Source organism: Gymnodraco acuticeps, unplaced genomic scaffold, assembly GCF_902827175.1.
Source record: "Gymnodraco acuticeps unplaced genomic scaffold, fGymAcu1.1, whole genome shotgun sequence".
NCBI classification, from domain to species: Eukaryota; Metazoa; Chordata; class Actinopteri; order Perciformes; family Bathydraconidae; genus Gymnodraco; species Gymnodraco acuticeps.
This window is the reverse complement of record NW_022989799.1, coordinates 1,764,073-1,785,912: the sequence shown is the minus strand read 5'-3', so window position 1 is coordinate 1,785,912 and position 21,840 is coordinate 1,764,073. Positions and strand designations below refer to the sequence as shown.

Genomic DNA, 21,840 nt, shown 5'->3' with positions numbered 1-21,840 from the left:
ACCTACGTGTCACTGTGGGACAGCAGCGATGTGATCTCGGGGCTCATGTGGCCCACCGCCTTGGCTGCCTCCTGGATTGCTCTTCGGTACATCCCTTTCTTCTTGCGGTTTGAAGCGGGACCTGAAGAGTTCCCTGAAGGGCGACAGTTTGGCAACGGAGAGTTGGGAGGTGGTGGGTGAACCGAACCACGCTACCTTGGCCTGGGGCCACTGGGCCTCGCAGCTGGCCGTCTCCTGTTTGCGGGTGCCACTGATGCTGAGGACGCGTGCGGGCCACCAGGGGAAGCCGTGAATCTTCCCCCACACGATGTCACCCACAGCAACGGCGTGACCCTCTTCGGTTACGCACTTTGTCATGCTGCGGGTGTGAAGCCGCACAGTAAGCGGTGGCACTGTCTTGCAGTCCTCCCGTAATGGGACGGAAGACGAGGTGACGGACAGGTCTTCCCCCGGGGCCAGGTCGCAGAGTTCTGGTGAGGTGCCGTCGGAGCTGAAGGACTTGGACTCGTCTAGACTGTCGCTGCTGCACACTGACAGGCTAGAAGAATCCGCTTTACGCTTACGGAAATTAATAAGAAGGGTAAGGTCGCTGTGGCCGCGCTCCACCTCCTCTCCCGAACTCCCAGACCACAACTCCAGAGAGTTTTTACCTTCCCCCGAGTCGTCAGAGTGGGGGAGGCATGGCCCGGGCACCCTGGGGCTTCGTCTCCTGGTGCCTCCTACAAGTTCTGCCTCATACTCCACCACACTGTCCTCACCATCCCTCTGAGGGGGTCTCAAGTGGATCTTTGGAGAAGGCAAGTCCTGACCCACAGTTGTATAGGGCCTGGTAAGTTTGAGTTTGGGAATGGACACGGTCAGGCCAGACCTTGTGGCATCTAAAATGTGCCGTTGCTCCTTTGTGGGATCAGAAGGCATCTTGCCGTTTTCTCCCAGGCCATTCAGCGCCAGTTGTTTTGGGCAGAAAGGCTTGACTGACCCGTGGACTCTCGCGGGGATCTTCATGACCTCCCCCTTGCCCTGTGGAGTGCTGTAGGAGATCTTTATGACAGGACTGTGGGGGATAACGTCACCTCCGGGGAACTTCTCCCCTTCAGGCTCCCCCCTTTTGTCCTTCCTGAGACGCTTGCTGTCAAGGCTGGGGCCATTTTCACGTCTCTTAGTGTCCTTGGCTGCAACAACATCCTCTTTTCTCAACAGCTTAGAAGGGGTGTCCTTGTCTTCACCGTCATCATCGCTCTGTATTGCATTCTCTTTTCTAGAAGTCTTAGTGTTGCTCATGCCATCTTTGCTGTCCTCGTCACTGTTCAGTGTGTTCTTGCACTTTTCACACAGTACCTGCCGTGGCCGTAGACGGATAGTACTCATGGTCATGCGGCCAGGCTCTCTCGTTCGCCTTTTCTTTCTCTTGATTGGCCGTGGAGGGGGCTGAGGTACCCATTGGCTGTAGCTGTGGCGCACCCATAAGGGCTGAGGGAAGGGGGCTCCTTCAAAATAAGGAGGGTAAGGAGTCTGTCCAGCAAGCACTGGTGTGGGTACAGGGCAGGGAAGAGGTGCAGAAGGTAAGCTGCTTTCTGGGAGACTATTTTCATCCTTTGGTCTGTGTGAAGCCTGGCTGGGAGATTTGGAAACCGGCTCCTCACTCAGAACTTCTGGGACTTCACACGCCGGTGTAGATATCGGGAAGTGCCTGGTATTTGCTTTGAAATCTGGTAGACAGAATAGCCCAGTCCTGAAATGAAGAAGAAAAAAAAACAAGAATCAATGAATAACTGTGTGTTTCATTGAGCTTCATTAAAGTGCTGCAGTGAATTGCATGCAACAAAAACATTCCTACATTTTAGTTAAACAATTTTCTCCACAAGAATGATCCCGTTATGTCGTGCTTCTATTTGACCATGTTGGATCATTCGAGGCCAATAGGACGGGGGAAATCAAATACCTTGCTGTTTCAATTAGCAAAAAATAGAAAAGCATCCAATGCTGATCAACGCGTTCCCTACCATAATAAAAAACACTCTTTACGTTGACTTTACACGGGCTTCCCTCTTCCTGTCACCTGTATGCTGAAAATTCTTTACGTGTGGGGGTTGGGGTCCGCAAGCAGCCAGGCAGTTATCTGTCCTGCTGCCCTAGGCCTCAAATATGGCGCAATAGTATCATTGACTCTTTGAAGGATTTTATGTGTTTTCTTTCATGCTCTAGGACCAGCAAACCTATCCAAAGTAGGCCTATGCCAAGGAGCCTTTGAGAGGTGGCTGGCAGGCAACAGTAACATGGCTGTGCTGCTTTAGTCAGGAGACAGCAGACAAAGAGACTACAGGATGCCCAGGAACCCCCCTCCCCAACATCTGACTGAACAAAAACAATCCCATGAATCACTCGGGATTCAGAGATGTAGGGAAGGAGCCAGGAGATTTCGGTTTGTTTTTACATCCGTGTCTATTTGGGGCTTGTGTGTGGTGAGATTATTAATTAGTGCACATTTGGGAAGCCTGTTTCCCTCCCCAGGAGGAGTAGCTGGCAGGCACCTCCGAAATAATAGTCCCTTGGTGCGGCTTGTTCCTCTCACCTTTTTATATGCGCACCTAAAGCAGCTGAATATTAGCCTTCACAGTGATTGACACGGCACAAACAGGGCTGCCTGTGACAGCGAACAGGCAGTGCTAGTTAGGCACAGCACAAGGACGCAGCATATGAGCAGCCAGCCATGATTCACTGCGATGTGGCCATTTCACATTGTGTACAGTGTAACTAGATACAAAGATCTGCCTGAATGATAGGCCTAGAGACGATGATATATAGAAACCTGTGGAAGACAATGACAGGAAATGTATTTCCATGAGCTGAAAAGGAAGAAGAAGTCAAATGTTGTCAGTGACAAGGCCTAAAATATGGGCCTATTTTAAGTTATTCCAAGGCCTCCCTTTTCCCTTTTGGGTGGGTTATTTTCAGTACAGCTTGAGCTCTCACATGAAAAACCATCTAAGCATACTAAGGGGCAAAGCTGTTCAGATTCTGAATCTGCTCATCTATAAATAGTCTAAAGCCAGTGGCTTTTAAGGTGCACAGTACCAGGAGCCACACAAGGCTTATACCATGTGACACACGCCAAGAGAAGTAGATAAGACATGACACATGTCAGATTGTACTTATTAAGGTTTCTCATTCAGACAGTATTGTGTGTTATGTCTAACTGGCAGGAGTGGGCCTTTTCTTGTGTAGCAGACCCTTAAAATGGTCCCTGGATCTTTTCAGAACTAGGTGTAAAGGAACAGTATTACAGATGAAATTCCTTTATATCCCACATGTCTCTTTATGGACATTTGTTTCTGCAGATCAAAAGTGACTGGTTATGAAGAGCCATTTCTCAAACTTGCAACTATATTTCAGATGATTTAAATCACTCCAGAAAATGTGTACACAATGCAGTGCCCTGCAGGTAACGTATACACATATAAACAACACTAATCTACAGAATATTGTTCAGCGAAGGCCTGCCCTATTACTGGATACGTGTTTAGCTGCTCTGTATTTGATGAAGGCTAACAATAAGCTATAGATAAACCCACTGATATTAGCCAATGTTTAAGATAATGTATTAACAATGTCTGAGGATAGTTGCACTGCTATCTTAACAAACAATATGTCACCGTAATAACATAACGGATCTGACCATGTATTAATGAGCTAAGATGAAATCAGTTCGCCATTAGCCGAGCAGCTAGCAGATAGCTACCCTGTCAGCTACAATAACCTACGAGTCTTTTGTATGGAGGCCCAGTTAGCTATGAGCTAACTAGCTATCCGTTAGCATCAAAGGTAGGTTAGCCGTTACCTGAGTTTAGCAAATTAAAGATAAATGTACAAAGAGAACACTCGAAATGACACTCACTTTTTGTTGCAATCAAGTAATATCCCCGTATAGTTCCTCTCTCGGTAGGTCAGCGTCACCACCAGTGTATCGTTAACTATTTGATCGATAGTGACAGGTACCCGAGAGCCGGCCCGCAGCTCCTCGGCCACAGCCTCCATGTTTCCCGGCGTTTCGTGTCCGGCTCTGCGGTGCTCGATCGCCGCCAAGGGAGCCACGGTCGCGTCGGCTAAAGATCCGTCTCCCCTTCGCTATAGGAGCAGGAGGCTACACCAGGGCATAAAATGACGCCATCACCCTCACCAAGTCAATTACAACAGCACTGCCACCGCTGACATCACGCTCCCTGTGCTGGAGGAGCAGAAATCTCTCAAGACAAGGCCTCCCCTCTCTGTCTCACTTTGACTTGTTTTAGGCTATTCATCCAGTACGGACTTTAACTCGGATATGCCATTGTTTTTCATAGCGAGAGGCTATGGCATTTAGCACCCATTGTATATTAAAAGTATAATGATAAACACGATAAAGTGTGGATGCATTTTCTAATATTTTGTAAGCGAAATTGGACAAATGTGACCTCTAAATATTCACAATATATACAGCATCCAAATTAAACCACAGTTAGTTATACTTTCTCTGTTATCGTCTCAAATAGTCTTTAACATCATCATTTTATTTTGTACACTACTTGAAATGAACCCTATTGCTATTTCGACTATTTTAACCTACAAAGTTGTGTTGTTCCTAATGTGAAAATAAGTGATGGTTGTTGATGTTACCATTTTTCTGTTGATACCCTTTATATTCCAAGGCTTTATTTAAATGTACATTGTATTTTAGGTCTCAGTTTTTGTTATGCTTATACTATTATATCTGCTGAATGTTGCATATAACAATGGATAACTTGATTGTACACAGTAAATATGTAAAATTGCCATAAAACCTTTTACATGTTTGTATTGAATGATAATAAGGTCAACATAAATTGCGAACATAACTAGTTTGTATGATGGAGAGGATGTTTTGCAAAAGAAAAGTTGAAAACACTCACTTGTTCAGTAACAATGCTGTGATCTTTATTTGTATGTTCTGAGCATTGCAATGATCATCAACAAAGGTCTTAGTCTTTACAATACATTTTGAGTATAAAAGTAATACCACAAAACCCATACAGGTATTACAATCCCTATTACTTGTCAATAAAACTCGGCAAGTTGTCCCCAGTGACGATAGTAAAATGTTTCTGAAGATCTATTCCCCAATTTTTCTTCCTCTGGAGAAGCTGAGCCTGTAGCTTCCTCATCTGTCATTCATAGTGGGGAAGAACACAACAAATTCAGATCAATATCCAATAATTCAAATATAGATGAGTTGTGTGAATAATGAAGTATAGGCCTGACCTCCTCCACATCCTTCTCTGCAACTGCCATCTGCTCGGAAACCGTGCCCCTGGGAATCCTGCGTCTCTCCTGCATCTTCTCAACACGGGCACAGATCTGCTGCTCCAGCTCACGGGCTGATCTAAAGGGTCATACAGGTCAAAAATCCATTTCAAAATACTGAATATTTAATTGCCTAAGCATTGCCAGTGTTATTATAGCCTTTAGGTAGACATCTGATTAAAAATGAAAGCTGTTGAGTGACTTGTTGTCCCCTTAGTTAAGATCTATTCCATCAATGGAAACAGAAAATGTGTATTATCTATTCTGGTTGATCTGTTTTTTAGGAATAATGTTTCAAAAGAAGAACAAAAGAAACTGCTGATGGTGTGGTGGGAGTAAACTCTTTCTCTGTCCACTAGATGTCTCTAGCCTTCCATCTGCATGGCTCACCATTGAAGACAATACAAAATGCCATTTGGTGTATACTTTTAGATCCTGTATCCCTATTTAAGTTGTGTGAAGAAATCACAGATACAATATGCACAGCAGTGTTCTAATCAGGTATATTGATGACACGAACGTATTGTGCCTCATTTCCCTTATTAAATCTGTAACCACAAAGGAGGTAAAGGAGATACATGGTAGGATTGAAGTGTTAGGGAGAGATTTTTACATTTTGAGATGCTTAATACCAAACAAGATTTCAAGTTATAATCAGGAAGATGTTCCCAGTCTTTTGTATGTTCAAATTCAACGCTACTAGTAGTAATGATAGGACAAAATAGGAATAATTAAACATATGCAAGTCTGATTATAATTGTTATACAGGCCCTGGTTTCATATTGTTGTACACCAGATGTTTTGTCTGGAGTAGACAGTATTTTGGTATGTTGGTTACCCTTTTTCCACCAAAAAGAAGCAAGGCTTTTTTTATATGGGAAAACCCACTTGAAAATAGGTGACATATTTATTTCCTATTGTCAGTAGACAACATTTATTTTTGTTTATATCTGGTTTGGTAAATTTGATGATGTAGAGTCCTGGCACCAGAAGCAAGGTTAATAAACAGTGAAAATGTTAGGGTGGCCACTTTTTTTTATATCCGTTACTTATTGAGTGAAGGAGCTGGAGTTGACAAATACCCTTCACTACTGCAGAGGTATTTGTCTGAAAATGAAAGCCCATTGTAACCTTTCCAACTAAAGACAAAAGCCAGATGTTAGCGGGGGTTAGGGGGATTCATTTCCAGTGGGAAATGTGATTCAGATTTTTCATTTACCTTGTCTCCTCAAACTGTGTGATGGACATTCCTGGTGTCTTACTATGACTAGAATCACTGCCATCCTCCACACTGGGCTTTGAATGTGTTACTGCTTCCTGTAACAGAGAGGGGATGTTTATTATCATGTAGGCTTACATCACTGTAAAGCTTGTGTACATAAAGAAAGATACAGCTGTTACGACACATCCTACAAACAGCCTCATTGCGTCAAATTACCCCAATGCATTGTCTTTTTCCTAGACTATCCAGTGAATATTTACACTGATGTTGCTAGTTGAATGCAAACATTAAACGCTACACTTCAGCTGTATGCGTGGAAATGCATCTGACAGTCAAATCACTCAAAACTGTCCATCTGCATGGTCTACATTTGGTGGCTGCCGGCATCAGCTTTGACAGCTATATGTTGCTGCTGTGCGATCACTGATGCAGCAAAACTCCCTCGCAAGCACTGCCATCTGTTGCTGCCTCCATGAGCACCATCCTCAATACATTCATAAAGGATCACTGATACTGACAATGCAGCTACCTGAAAACTCACTTAGCCTACTGGCATCATAATGTTTTACGAAATGCATTGTTCTCCATCCAATCTGGCAGAGGTGGTGCTCTTTCGCCCCCTGGTGGTTGGCAGGTGGACATTTATGTGATTTATTTCACACATACCTCATGGTTTCTTTGTTCGGCATGCTTCTTCTGTTCAGGCATTTTCTTCTTCTGTGTGGTCTTTGCTTCGGTGCGCCACTTGTTAAGAGCGTCATGGCTTCTATGGAAGAACCAAATAACGTATCATTGTATGTCAAGGAAAATGTTTCTTTGTGTATTGTTTTTAAGTGGTTCCAAAGGGGTCTACATTGTTTACATATGGATTCCCCACGGTTGCTCACTTGGGAAATGTCAATTAGATGCAATATAACCCTGCTTTATTATGAATTATCTTTGGTATTACCTAGCATGAATATTTGGATGAATGAATCAATGAAATACAATTTTACAATACAATTAAATACTCTAAAATCTAGTGCAGTAGAATGCTAAATGGGTATATCCTATTATTGAGCTCAAGGAATAATATTACTTTCTCCTCTGCTCGACAATAGCCTGTTTCTCGTTCAGCTCTTTCATTACAGCCGGTCTCCTTTCTTCTGGTCTCCTCCAATGCTGAGAGTCAAACAGTGGAAGCTCGGGAATTGATGCGGCCTTGGTGGCGGCCTTTTTTCTGACAAATCAATTGAAACAAAATGCTTTTATTTGTATTGCTCTCCAGAGCTCTGAGTCCCAGCGGAGACAGCCGGGGAGATTGTTATCACTTGGTCTACTCTGCGGAGAATGTCATTAAAAAGTGTTTTGCTATCCTTTTTCCAAGGCACCATGCCATCTATGACTCCAAGACTCAGCACTAAATCTATCTGCAAACAAAACATATTCACCTCCTCTGTCTGGGTATTAGATAGTAAATGACACTTTCAGACTTCATTGTTCAGGCAGAACATATCTGTTGTGCATAAACCCTTTTCTCATATTCAGATATACTAGGTGTATTGCAACACAATAATAGCAGGAGCAGTTAAATAAATCATTGTTTTGTTCCCTCATATTTCTGTGAATCTGGCCTACATACATCCCTTTTTTGGAATGAATAGTTTGACATTTTGGGAAATAAGTGTATTCACTTTCAGGCATGGATATAAGAGGAACAAAACAAATCCCTACGGTATCTGTATATTAACTTTGAAGCCATAGACATTGAGTAAGCTAAGCTTAGCATAACGCCTGGAAAGACCTAGCCTATCAATGTCCAAAAGTAACAAAATCCACCTACCAGCAGCCCTGACCCTGACTTATTTATATACTATATCTCATGTTGTTCTTTTACAGTGAGCTTTATGTGCGAGTGCCTAATGTTTCCAGCCTCAATGCTATGCTAAGCTAACCCTACCATCTCCTCTGCTGTAGCTTCTTATTCTATGTACGTATGTAGGGTGATACATTTCTTGACTAACCTTTCAAAAAAAACATTCAATAGAAGTGCATCCTGGATTAAATGTATTATCTCCAAGATTACAGTTTTGAACACGTTGTTACTGTCGTGAATTGAAACAAATGTACTTGGTTAGGTTTAGTAGAATATCATGCTTTGGGTCCAATGTTGTATGTATGTAACTTAAGCTTCATGTTTAAAGTAATTATGTAAAGGATGTGACTTAAGTTAAGTGTGTTAAGATGCATAAAACCCCTCAAATTTGTTGCATTAACTTAAACGATGTTCCCCAATGACCATTCGACGCGCAACCAATCAGAGGACAGCGGTATGTAGCGCTGCAAACTAGCAGGTGGGGTAATCAAAGAAACAAAACTGACTGTTTCCATGGCAAGGCTCTGTGCCCAACTTCTCGGTGAACAAAGAGAGAGCCAAGTATCATGTGAATGCAGCATTACATATCTAAACTTAAATGCCAAAGTAAAATAAGTGAATGTTACATGTTGGTTTCACACGGGACACAAACTGCAGCCACCTGGGTGAAATTCCAGTTTATTTTTACACCTTTCCATTAATTTGTATTATAATTTGTGATAATTAAGTAATTGTTAGCAGGCCAGACTGAATGAACATGTATCCCAAGGTTTCAAACTATAACAAAGGAAAAGCATTTCCCTTAAAAATATCTTTCAGCCAAATACCTTAACTCACCTTTTGACGATTGGAAGAAGTGGAGGCTTCTGGTTTCCATCGCCCTGAGCGGTTGAGCCCAGCTCAGCTTTGTCCAGCAGGATCATCTTTTGTTTTAATTCCCTGAACCTCTTCATCTCGTCCTCATCCACAGACTCATCCTGCTCCTCGGTGCTGGACCCCATCAGCTCCGACAGCTGTAGCTTCTCCACCACTGGTAACTCTACCAAAGAAACAACCATGGCAGCCAGTATAACAGGGGGGCAGTCAATACCGGCAACAATCATATCTGATAAGAACTACTGACTTATTTTCCAACTACAGCATAACATGTCAGCATTTTAACAACAATTTCACATAACCAACAACAGGAGGTAAAAGTTCCCTTGTAATTGCAGAACAGAAAATGTGGCACTCGTACTTAATTGTAAAAATAAGGGGGAGAATGTCATTTCTATCCAAGTGTAGGATAATTAGACTCAGGCTAAATAATCCATGTTATCGCAGCTGAAAAAAACTTGATGACAAAGCTGCAGGCTTGAGGAGTAATGGATTACATATAACGGGATTACGTTATCAGGATACAAATACATTTATTCCCTTACAGTTACATGAATGACTGGCACATTCTTTACAAATGCGGATTACTAGCAGGATTGCAATGTTACAATAGATTTTAAAATAAAGATATATTATAGGTAGACGTACTGCCTGAATTTTCTTATTGGTTTTCTTTTGGGTTACTTTCATTTTCTTCATTTTTAAATTATGTTTTTAAATGCAGTAGATGGACACCTGATTTATTAAACAACTAAACTGTGTTTACTTTTCATTAAAGTTTTTAACTAAAACAGCATTTGTAAACTATAGTATTATTTCCTTAACTTAAGATGACACATTGTTTCGTCTTCTTACATAATACAATTACTAATAAACATTTTATAGATATTTGTTTGCTCGTGTTGATTTGCTTTGCATTTAATATTGAGGTAATACAAAAGTAACTCCCTAACCCCCATCACAGGTACCTAACGCAATACATTTGAATAGTACCCCTCCCAACCCTGCAAAGCAGTATGTAAATACTGCATTTTCAAATCTGCTACTTTATACTCTGAGCCAATGAAATGCAAGGAGACCCGCAGCCCTGTCTGTGTTAATAACCTTGTATGCATGGAGATAAAGGGTTTGACGGAGGGTTTGGCATCCTTCATTGTGCAGCAGGAGCCCCTCCTGTGGGGGGCTGTCTTGGGCTTCACAGTGATTACCTCCAGACACTGCTTGGTGACAGAGAGCTCCTGTTTACAGCCCACAGGTTATCAATCACTTGCATCTGGCTAAAGATATTACAGAGCTGGAACAGAGCAAGAGCGGGGGGGGGAGTCGGTCGGATGGCAAGCACTGTCTCCAAGGGAACAGAAGTCACACCACAGTGAAGTGGTACCAGGGCAAGGAGCTATTTTTGTGGCCAGCCGTCCCATCTTTCACAAAAAGAGCACAGATGGCTGGAATGCATGTGCACGCTGAACACCTTGCTGCTGCACTGTTCAAAGTTAAGGTGCCTTTTATAGAGGGTGAAGGAATGTGTTCGCAATAGACTCAGCATTTCAGCACTTCCAGCTCGTTTGTCTCAAGTGTTTTTCGTTAGATGCCTGAAATGAGGCCTGTGGTAAAGACAAGCTTAAGCCATGAAATAAAATACATCATTAAATATCTAAAGCGAGCGAATGTCTCAAGCTTTTTATGCCTTGAGAAAGTGGTTACTAACACAGTAGGGCCTGGCTCATTTCGTGGCATCTGCAGGCAGTGGCAAGTCCTTCCGGCATATGCCACAGAGGCCACTACTCTGTGGTAGCTGTGGCAAGTACTTCCGGCATATGCCACAGAGGCCGCTTGTGACAGTCGCAGATTGATCTCAGTGTTTCTTATAAACGGCAGGGGCAGGGGAAAAGGTTAAGGCATGTAGTTTAGATTCAAATGAAATGAAAATCTATGATGCATGTGTATTATCCTCGCAACTACAGTCGTTAAATGTCCACTTTTATGTAAGGTTTGAGGGTTCTGCAAGCCTCATTTGCATATTCACCTGTCGCGGCGCACCCAGAGGCTTTTTAGTGGGCACGTCAACAGGATGCCAGGGGTGGTTCTCACGGGAGGAGGAAGCCTATGTGTGGTGAATGCGGGTATTCAGCGGGATAGTTACGTTTTCTCAGCATGTATATATGTTAAAATGCAATGGGGAAGTAACTGAAAGTAACCGTATGTGGATATTGCATCGACCGACCTGGAAGCACGTCTCCTTGGAGAGTACGCGCACAGATAGAGAGAGATTCTCTCCGACACAGGGTGAGATCGCTCCTTTGTGCCACGCTGGACCTCGTGTTTCCTTTTTTGTGTGGAATATAGCCTGAAAAGGCCTACAAACATTTCTGTTTTTGCCGCCGACGGGCGCAGGAGCAACAGCTTTTTTTTGTCAATGAACAATAGCCTGGATTAGGCAGTAAAGACACTTGTTGTGTATCGCAGAGCGGACTGTTTAATTTTGTTTGTGTTGTTTGGCTGGAAAACTGTCAATATAATGGATCCATGCATGAAATCTGTCTCTGTTTATTTTGTTTAAGGAGCAGATTATCCGTTTATTATTTCTGTTTACCTTTATAATATTAGTTCATTCAAGAACCCCTTGTGCGTTTAATTAACACAACTATTTTAGATGGTTGATCGTTACACGCTACTCTGTGGTAGCTGTGGCAAGTACTTCCGGCATATGCCACAGATGCCACAACTTGCCGAGGCATCTGCCGCTGCTCAACGGGAGTTGCCACAAGATGCCAGAGTAAGAGAAGGTTTACCATAGCTGCCACTCGCCTTCCGTGGCAAATGCTGCTATTTAAACCCGTATTTATCGTGTAAAATGTCGCTGTTTTGGCATGACTTTATCGAACTGATCTGTACACAGGACTGATGATCTGTGCACAGGGTTGGGTTGTAACTGAATACATGTAACGGTGTTACGTAATCAGAATACAAAAACCAAGTAGCCTAACTGTATTCAGCTCGCGTTACATTTGAAAAACAACTAATCCGAATACAGTTACTTTCGTAAACCTGAAGTGAATACATTTTGGAATTATTGGTGGAAAAGTTTCCTCACAAAATGTATCCTAATATTCATTACCGGCAGAACTGTGTGCACAGCATGTCTGTGAGGCCCCGCCCCCGCACGCAGATGAGAGAGAGATCTCTTTTTAAATATATTGAAAGTTAGAAACGGAGATGGTTCGATAAAACGTGCAAGATAACGTTTATGTAGCATTTCTTTATTGTCGAAATGATGACATTTCATAACTGGATCAAATCAAAGTGAATGGCCTGCTGCTGCTGAAGGCATGGGGCAAATATAAGTCCTTTGCCTAATTTATAAAGTAAACCTTAGCATATCACTAGCAGTGGCAACTGCAATCAGTTACAGCTGCCCTAAGTCTGTAGCCAAGTCTAATAACACCAGTGTACACGTTGCTGTGTCAATACAGATATTTATTTGTTAATTATTTGTCTTTACTCGTAATAATACACCTGGTTTATCGTCGCAAGCAGTGGAAACTCCCCTCAAGAAGCGACAATTGCCAAGGGCGTTGCAACCCTCACTCGCCAATATTTCATCATAAATATAGCACGTTTGTTTATTTTAGCAAACCATGCTCCAAGTAAAATTGAATAGAAATTATAATGTTTAAAAAAATAGAGATCGGACATCAGTCCTGAGTACAGATTAGTTCGATAAAGTCATAATAATAATAATAATAATAATATATTAATTTTATATAGCGCTTTTCTGGACCCAAAGACGCTTTACATGCCAAAACAGCGACATTTTACACGATAAATACGGGTTTAAATAGCAGCATTTGCCACGGAAGCCGAGTGGCAGCTACCGTAAACCTTCTCTTACTCTGGCATCTTGTGGCAACTCCCGTTGAGCAGCGGCAGATGCCTCGGCAAGTTGTGGCATCTGTGGCATATGCCGGAAGGACTTGCCACAGCTACCACAGAGTAGCGGCCTCTGTGGCATATGCCGGAAGGACTTGCCACTGCCTGCAGATGCCACGAAATGCGCTTGCTGTCTCTCTACTAACAAGTGGCTAAATGAAACTACTAAACCACATCACGGCAAAAATAAGTCCGCCTTTAGCTTAGCAATGTTGACTTAAAGTCTTGCTATCACGCTATAGTTCCTTTAAGAGATAAGAGGAAAAAAACAAATCACTACGATATCTGTCTATTAGGTATGAAGCTATAGACAGCCGGTAAGAGAGCATCCTGACTGGCTGCATCACGGCCTGGTACGGCAGCTGCACCGCCCTCAATCGTAAGGCTTTACAGAGGGTGGTGAAAACTGCACAGAACATCACCAGGACGGAGCTGCTCAGGAAGAAAGCCCTCCGGATTATAAAAGACCCCCATCACCCCAGCCACAAACTGTTCAGTCTGCTGCCGTCTGGCAGGCGTTACCACAGCATCCGGACAAAAACCACCAGACTCAGGGACAGCTTCATCCCACAAGACTGTTAAACACCTGAGCTTGTACACTTTTTTAAATTGTACATTTAAATGTATGTCTTGTAATGCACTGTTGAGGAACCTGTGACCTAAGTTTTGTATTCATTGCATAGCTACACCGTAGTTGTGTTTATGTCATGACAATACATCTTTGAATCTTAAATCCTAAGCTCATTTTAGACAAATCTAGCCTATCAATGTCCAAAGGTAACAAAATCCACCTATCAGCAGCTCTGAAGCTCACTTATGTACATGCTATATCCTTTATATATACAGTCTATGGCTATATCCAGGGCTGCACATAACTGGTGCGCAGGTGCTCATACGCACCTCGGCCAAAAAAAGAGCACCGGGTCATTTGAAAAAAGGCGCATTTGCCATTTGTGTACCAACATTGAGAGAGAGGAAGAGAAGAGAGGAGAGAGAAGAGAGAGAGAAATATATTTGCGAGTTGCATATGAACTCAGGGTTATAGATGTTCGCCTAGGGCGCCAGATCTGTGGAGGCGCTGCGCTGGTTTGATTGATTGATTGATTGATTGAAAAGTTTATTAACAGCTTGTATATTGGGTACAGTACAGTACAGCTCAAAACATACAATTGTTAAGGGGATGCAGACCAGAGAAAGACTTTCGTCTTGTTTACATCAGGGTCCCCCATTTCCAATTCATCATATCATTTAAGACATATAAGACATATTTTACATACAGATGGCTTATTTACAATTGTAAAAACTGGTAGTTCTGGGAGGGAAAAAAACATTTTAATTTAATTTTCGGCCTTGATGTAACAATATTCATAATTAAGTAAATGTAACACCCTTTTCACCCCGGTTACACGTTTAATTTGCCCTGTACGATGGGCGCTGTAAGTGATGAAAATGGGGGATGTTGGCTTATCTGGCGCCCGCAGCTCACAGCCAAAATGCGAGGGAGAGAGGGAGGGTGCACCGGTACCAGCGCTGTTGTTATTAGAATCTGGTGCCGTGCTAGCTGCTCTAACGGAGATAAGAAGAAGATGTTTCTACAATAATGTGGAGGGAGAGTCCTCTCCAGTCAGACTGAGAAGCTGATAACTACAGCTCAGTGAGGTAAAGGACTCTGAGTGTTTAGATAGTTCACTTTAGTCTAAGTTCAAACGGGTTGGTCACAATTTATGTAAACACATATTTTCAAGGCACTCCTTTATAATTATTGGGATAAACAGGTTTGAAATCATTCCAATGTATACTATAGGACAGTAACCAAAAATATCCTTTAAAACTGGACTTTCGACCCAAACCCAGCTGTTGACTTGTGGATGCAAGCAGCTAATCGCAGACTCAACCAGAGAGAAAGTAGTAGGCCTACATCATCAGCTACCATGTCTGACAGAGAGGAAGACAGTGAGGAGAACAGTCAGGAGGGAGTGATGACAGCTTGTAGGATTACTGGTCGTGCTAATGTTGTCTAGTGTTCGCCTCTGCATGTGTGTTCTGTGTTCACCTCTGTGTGTTCTGTGCCCGTGTGTCTGACAAATAAAGACCGGTTTATTTATTTCATTTTAAGGATGAGCACCAAGCAACATCTCCAGGTGCTCCTTTGAGAACCAGGGCAAACAAGTTATGGCTATATCTCATTTTTCTACAGGAGGCTTTTTGTGTGTGTGCCTTGTGTTTCCAGCCTCAGTGCTATGCTAAGCTAAGTTTAACATACTGGCTGTAGTTTCTTATTCCATGTACAGAGAGTTGAGCGATATGCATTTTATGTATTAACATTTGGAAATGAGGGCAAATCCTTTTTCTCTTAAAATTATTTTCAAAGTAAGCATTTTAGTTCTTGCAATTGCATTTACACAAACTATCATTAAAGTGGTTTTAATATGGGGGGATTATCCTGCTGGACAAGACGTTTGTTTTTTTGTTTTTATCTTCTTTTCTTCATATCACAAGATCCAATGGAGAAATCCAATTGGCCTTTTGTTAAAGTAGCCCTAACTTCTAGGTCAGCCTACACAAATACGACACTCTCTTTACCTGGGGGGTTCTTCTTGGTGCTGACTGGCCGCTGAGCCATTGCTCTGCGGAGGTGCTGCAGGATGCTCTGAAGCCCCTGGTCTATTATGTCTTGTGGAGGGAAAGTGATGGGGCAGTTCCTCAGGCTAAGGCCTTTAAGGGTAATTACATTTCCTGGAAAGAAATGGACAAATAAAGTATACATTAGAAGTATGTTTACAGGTTCTTGCATTAGTTGACACAAAGGCAAACGTATACCGATTATTTACAATGGGCGCAACAGTGGAGGAATTAACACAGTGTATATTCTCAGCGTTAAAAATAATAAGACATAACTTTCTGCTCTTCCTCTAAATAAACCAATGTGACGATAACACATGCACAAGGCGAGCAAGAAACAACTATTGTCAGCCGAGGTGAGGCCAAGATGCAAATTGCTTCTGCCCCTTCACTCGCATTAAATGGAAGAAAAAGGGAGGCAAATGTTACTTTTGTGCATGTGTACGTGCCCTAACAAAAGACTTTTGGTGGCATTCTGAAGTAGATCATAGGAGTTGTTGAATTAAACACGATTGCTCTCGTCAGTAATCCTTTATTGTTCATCAATCAGGAGGTTTTTTACCAAATTCAAAACAGTAAATACATTAAATCATTATTTCTCTGACAATTTAAGACCCAGAAGTCTGTAGACTAAAATCATGTACCTTAAAAGAAAAGAGTGGATTAGAATTAAAGTTAATTTATGACAACTTCTGGCAGACAATTTCAATTCTGATGCAAGAGGATAAAACAGGGATACAAAATCATTGACACATTTCCAGGTTTTAAATTGTTGGAAACTTCTTAGATAATGTAAGTAAACAACTCAACAATATTGGCTAGCTGGAGTATTATTTGAATTGTAAGGCGGTAATGTCACATCTTATACCTTTATTGTCTTGTACATGGCAGCAACAGTGTTTTTGCAAACGTTTAAGTGACAACTAAAACATGACAAACACCTCTGTGGAAAAGTTCCATTAACCCTTCTATTGTCTTCGTCCCCCCCCCCTTACTTTGGTAATTTAACCGGTCCTGTTTTAACTGCTATTACATTTACACAAAAACCATTAATCATCACCAAATTTCATTTAACACCCTTTCAAACTGTACATATTGTATCAGACTACTGGTACACATGAAACACTGCAGTAAATATACAAACAATAGACACTGAACATGTATTGTGTGTGCCAGGTGTGATCCATGTGGGGGGATGGGCACATAAGAGCGGGAAATGTTTCAAATTGTTCTGTGTGTGTGTGTGTGTGCCAGGTGTGATTCATGTGGGGGGATGGGCACATAAGAGCGGGAAATGTTTCAAATTGTTCTGTGTGTGTGTGTGTGTGCCAGGTGTGATTCACATGGGGGGGGATTGGGCACATAAGGGGGGACGACACATCTTGTGTGTGTGTGTGTGTGTGTGTGTGTGTGTGTTGTATCGTATCGTATCTGATCCGCATGGTTACAAATTCCTTTTCTTTATGGCGCTCCTTTTTGACCGGGAACACCATGGTGTTACAAAGTTGACTAAATCATCCAAAATTCAATGAAAGTGGTGATCAGCTATTGTATATGTTCAAAGGTCTACTGTGAAGGATATCATAAAGCCTCAATGCAATCAAATATAAACAAACGTTCGGGTCGTGGCTGAACCTGTCCCTGCAGTCCTGCCTTGGGTCTCGTCATGCTGCTTCCCTGATGGCTTCCACAGGATTGTAGCTGACATCGTCGTGGATTCATCTTCTTATTACAGACACATGCATTTCCTAACATTCGGTCTATATGCTGTAAAATGTATTATCTCTTCGATTTACACACGGCATCTATTGCACGTCTGTCCGTCCTGGGAGAGGGATCCCTCCTCTGTTGCTCTCCCTGAGGTTTCTCCCATTTTTCCCTTTAAACTGTGGGTTTTCTTTGGAAGTTTTTCCTTGTACGATGTGAGGGTCTAAGGATAGAGGGTCTAAGGATAGAGGGTGTTGTTTTTCTCATACTGATATTCTGAACAATCTGTGCTGTTGTATTTGCTGTAAAGTGTCTCTTCTGTAGGCTATTTTTATTATATGTACAGCACTTTGGCTCCACCAAAAATCGTTTATAAATGTGCTATATAAATAAAACTTGATTTGATTGATTTGAAAAAAGTTATGATTGATGAAAGTAGTAAATCGGTCAGATTTGACCCGAAGACAACAGGAGGATTAATAAACATTCATTGCATGCAATCTAGCTCTATGTTAGCTGCCGGTAAGGCTCCCTGAAAGTGATTCAACAGGAGAACTGCTTGTTATGTCAAAGGCTGCACACATGTATTGCTGGTAAAGGTGACTAAAGTAATCTCACCCATCTCAGCTGGAAGCTCCGAGATGGGGTTTCCCTCCAGAAGTAATGTCTTCAGAGACCTGCGTGGGCAGAATCACAGATTGTTACATGGTTGACAGGGATACGTTTGAGTCTTAAACTGAACACATAAGGAAATTATACAGAAATAATCACATTAATTTGATTTCCAGAGCATATGGCATGAAACAGAATTCTCAAATAGAAATCATATCTCAAAAGGTTCTGAAATTTGACATGAGAGTGGATGAGGGATTGGGAATACATCCGTTTATTTTATTTCAAAGAGCAGTTTCATACCTGTGCAAGCCAATTTCAGCAGGGAACGATGCGATGTGGTTATTTCTGAGGTCCAGCCACAGAAGGTTGGGCAAGCGGATGAACATTGAATCTGGGATACTGGATATCTGGTTGCCTTCAAGATATAAATACTAAAGATGAGATAATGGGCAGTTAGAGATGATTGATATTCCAAATAACAAATCATACTGATATATAAAATGGTTGGCCTCATTTTTTCCTGGATGCATCACTGATTTGTTTAGCTTGATAACCACCACAGCATGTACCTAAAGTAGGTGGGCTGACGAATGCACAGTGAAGTCACAACTGACCTTTAGTGTGCTATTTTTCAAAATACTTTCTGCGACATGCGTCCGCAGCGTTCTGCTCAGACATAATGTCTCAGTTGAATAATGTTCTGGGGGTTCCTGTGCCTCTTCATCTTCAGGCAGAATGTGGGGATTCTGCCGTTTGACAACACTGTTCCCAAACACAAAACGTGGCTGCAGGTCAGGAGCCTCCTCCTCTGGGGAAGACATCGTGGAGACAGGTGTTGATGAGATGATCAGTGACCATAGAGCATTGTTCCGGCGTGTTCAGGTGTCTTTGTGCATTGGTTTTTTCCTCCCTGTGTCTGAAAATGAGAATGTTTATGTCCCAATCACATTGCTGTTCTCGTCTAAACAGCTGCATTCTTAAACTGAGATTTTAACTTGCCTACAACAAGTGGTGATATGTAACCTTAGACTGTATAACACATGTTCCTAAATCCATTTAATCAAGTAGTAGCCTACAAGTAAGACATACTGTATGTGTACTCAGTGGTGGATAGCAACAACGTATATTTACTCAAGTACTGTACTTAAGTACAATTTTGAAGTATTCTCAATTAATGTATACTTTAATCTTTAACTCCACTACATTTTAGAAGCCACAATTGTACTCTTACTCCACTACATTTATTTGACAGCATTTAGTTGCTAATTACTTTTGGATTAAGATTATTAGCTAATGCAAAACATAAATCAATTATTTAATATAAGATAGCTCCACCTTTACCAGCAGTAATAAAAACACAGGAATATCCCTAACCCAGTAACTCAATATTTATACAATTCTAAAATGTGCCATTATGCATAAGGAGGATACTTTAAGTATATTTTGATGCTGGTACTTTTGTACTTTTACTTAAGTAAAGGTTGAATGCAGGACTTGTACTTGTAACAATACTTTTAACGTGTAGTATTGCCACTTTTACATACTACTACTATTAGTACTTCTTCCACCACTGTGTGTACTTTCCTTTAGTATTTTCACTACACTTAAAGCTACATATTGTGGGCTGCTTTTTAATTATCTCCACTCTATTAATCAGACATTTTAAATGACTTTGTAGGTTAAGATTATGAATGCAAATGATGTGTCATGAAGCTAATAAATGATGATGTATTATTATTAATTAAGCCACCCGTAAAGTATTGCAAATGATCTCCTTCATTAACAGCTGCAACATTAAAGAGATGAACACATTAATGCATACATAAAGTATATAAAATGATCCTTTAAAGGACCATTCTGCATAAAGAGTAGATACTTTCATTTGAATGCCAATACGTTTGTCGTTTTAATTGAGTTATATTTAGAATGCATAGTACTTCTTCCACAACTGCCTACAGGTAAGTGTAGCTTTTCATTCACTGATGCTAACTAACATTAGCTAACATTAGTAAACAATTAAACTATTGTACATTCAACCACCGTATTAGCTTACCAGAAATGTGGGTAAACATCTTCTTATCATGTGGGCAAAACCTGGTGTCTTCTTAAAATAAACACTTTATAAAAACTAAGAATAATATGCCATAGTTTTTGTCATGCTAACTATTAGATACCGTCTCACGACTTCGACGTCGTAACCATGGCAACGAGGTCAACATAAACTACGGCAACCGTCCACGTGCAAACAAGGCGAACTGCATCCATAATGCATCAACCAGATTGTTTTGAAAACGCATCAATGATTCCTTCATGTGAGCAGGTCACATGCCGGAGCTACATTGAACATCAATATATGTCTTTCAATATGTGTTAGTGTAACAGAGCAGATAGAGCTGGTGTTCATATACAGAGACAACGTATTAAATCCCTTTTTCTCCCTCAGTGATCCGGGCACCACCCATCCATCTCCTAATGAGATTGTGGGAACATTAACAGAGGTTTATTTTTGGGCTGGTGGATAGCAGTTATCTCCTGGTAACATGCGTTGAGAAGTCCCCCTCAGTTTGTAGTGAGCTATCACCAACAGAGGCTGGTACTTATGTGCTGAAATTCACCACAGTCTGTGATTCAGGGCTACGTCGACTACAGTCACTGGCCAGCAACTGTCACAACTACTCTCACAAGTGACAAGTTAGTTAGAGGACTAGAGAGTGGCTTCCGGTTATACATTTCACAATAAAAGTCTCATTCGCAGTAAATATAAAACACAGATTTCATTCATAGACTGTATTACACAAAGAAGGGTTTTTGAAAGATGTAAATCTTGTTTTCCTTTTCCTTAATTTCTTACGTGCTCTATACAATAGAGTACACTATAAACTATCTAGCTGGTGATCATCACACTCATAGCTACCATCTAATGTTGTCAAGATTCGATCATTTAAGTCATTTAATCATGATTAAATCATTTTGAAGCGTGCTTTGCTGTCAATTGTCTTCTAAAATGACTGAATTATATGTAATTTTTCAGCTGTATATGAATACGAAACTCGAAACATGCTGCAGTTTAATGCAGCATATCTGCAATCCATTTAAGCTTTTATTTGGAAGGGGATATATCCTGACTTCCTGTTTTCTTTTAGCTAACTCTTTCTAACTTCATGCAGCTTCTACTCTCAGCCCCGACAAAACAGAAGTCTCTTGGTTTGGCTGGCAGGCATCGGAAGACAACTACCAGTGCCGAGTGATTAACGGAACGTTAACCTAACAACTGTAATAACCGAACAGTCTCTGAACTCTCTGACATTCCGTCGGTACTTGCTACAGTCCTCTCGCCTGGTTTAGAGAGACTTTAGGTCGCGACGCTCACATTTTCGGTAGAATTTACATCGGATACATTTAAAGCGAAATAACGTACACGGGTTTGGGTGAAATGTATGGTTAGAATCTTTTGAGGAGGTAGTCAGCTGTAGTTTCTCCTCAAGGAGCGAGGAATGCTATCTGAGCATCAATGTTTCACTGGGGCAAGTGGAAGAAGAGGATGGGAGCCAACAGTTCTTCAAAGAGACCCGTCTTCGACGAAAACGAAGATGGTAAGTGATGAAAAAGTCATGCACGCTTTCCCATAAACCCTTTCGAAATAAATACGACTTTAGAAGTTCGAGATACAGATATATTTGTTAATATTTGACTATAA

The 21,840-nt window shown here is 41.5% G+C and overlaps 3 protein-coding genes across 6 annotated transcripts in view; 1 reads left to right on the top strand and 2 right to left on the bottom strand.

The window, feature by feature from the left end:
• Window positions 1-2: 2 nt before the first annotated feature.
• On the bottom strand, window positions 3-4,356 carry pwwp2b (PWWP domain containing 2B). Its single transcript, XM_034223498.1, is given in 3 exon segments — window positions 3-110; window positions 112-1,732; window positions 3,896-4,356. Coding segments are annotated over 3 exon segments (1,869 nt in total). The 5' UTR covers window positions 4,036-4,356.
• Window positions 4,357-4,925: 569 nt separating this feature from the next.
• LOC117550884 (leucine-rich repeat-containing protein 27-like) lies at window positions 4,926-20,334 on the bottom strand. Of its 4 annotated transcripts, none has more exons than XM_034223476.1 (11): window positions 20,197-20,334; window positions 18,758-19,059; window positions 18,444-18,574; window positions 18,147-18,205; window positions 15,783-15,935; window positions 9,231-9,432; window positions 7,617-7,757; window positions 7,205-7,304; window positions 6,536-6,633; window positions 5,275-5,395; window positions 4,926-5,177 (listed from the first exon to the last, which is right to left on the bottom strand). In XM_034223476.1, the coding sequence occupies exons 2-11, from the start codon at window positions 18,962-18,964 to the stop codon at window positions 5,064-5,066; spliced, it is 1,326 nt and encodes a 441-aa protein (XP_034079367.1). In that variant the 5' UTR covers window positions 18,965-19,059; window positions 20,197-20,334; the 3' UTR covers window positions 4,926-5,063. The 4 variants fall into 4 exon arrangements, with proteins under 4 accessions (XP_034079367.1, XP_034079350.1, XP_034079358.1 ...); XM_034223459.1 differs by having other exon boundaries at window positions 18,758-18,951; window positions 20,197-20,333; XM_034223467.1 differs by having other exon boundaries at window positions 7,205-7,301; window positions 18,758-18,951; window positions 20,197-20,333.
• Window positions 20,335-21,335: 1,001 nt separating this feature from the next.
• Window positions 21,336-21,840, top strand: part of LOC117550871 (serine/threonine-protein kinase 32C) — a 141,046-nt gene continuing 140,541 nt past the window's right edge. Inside the window, exon 1 of the mRNA XM_034223440.1 lies at window positions 21,336-21,736. Within this exon, the coding sequence (XP_034079331.1) occupies window positions 21,655-21,736 (82 nt within the window). The 5' untranslated portion in view covers window positions 21,336-21,654. The remainder of the gene's footprint in view (window positions 21,737-21,840) is intronic.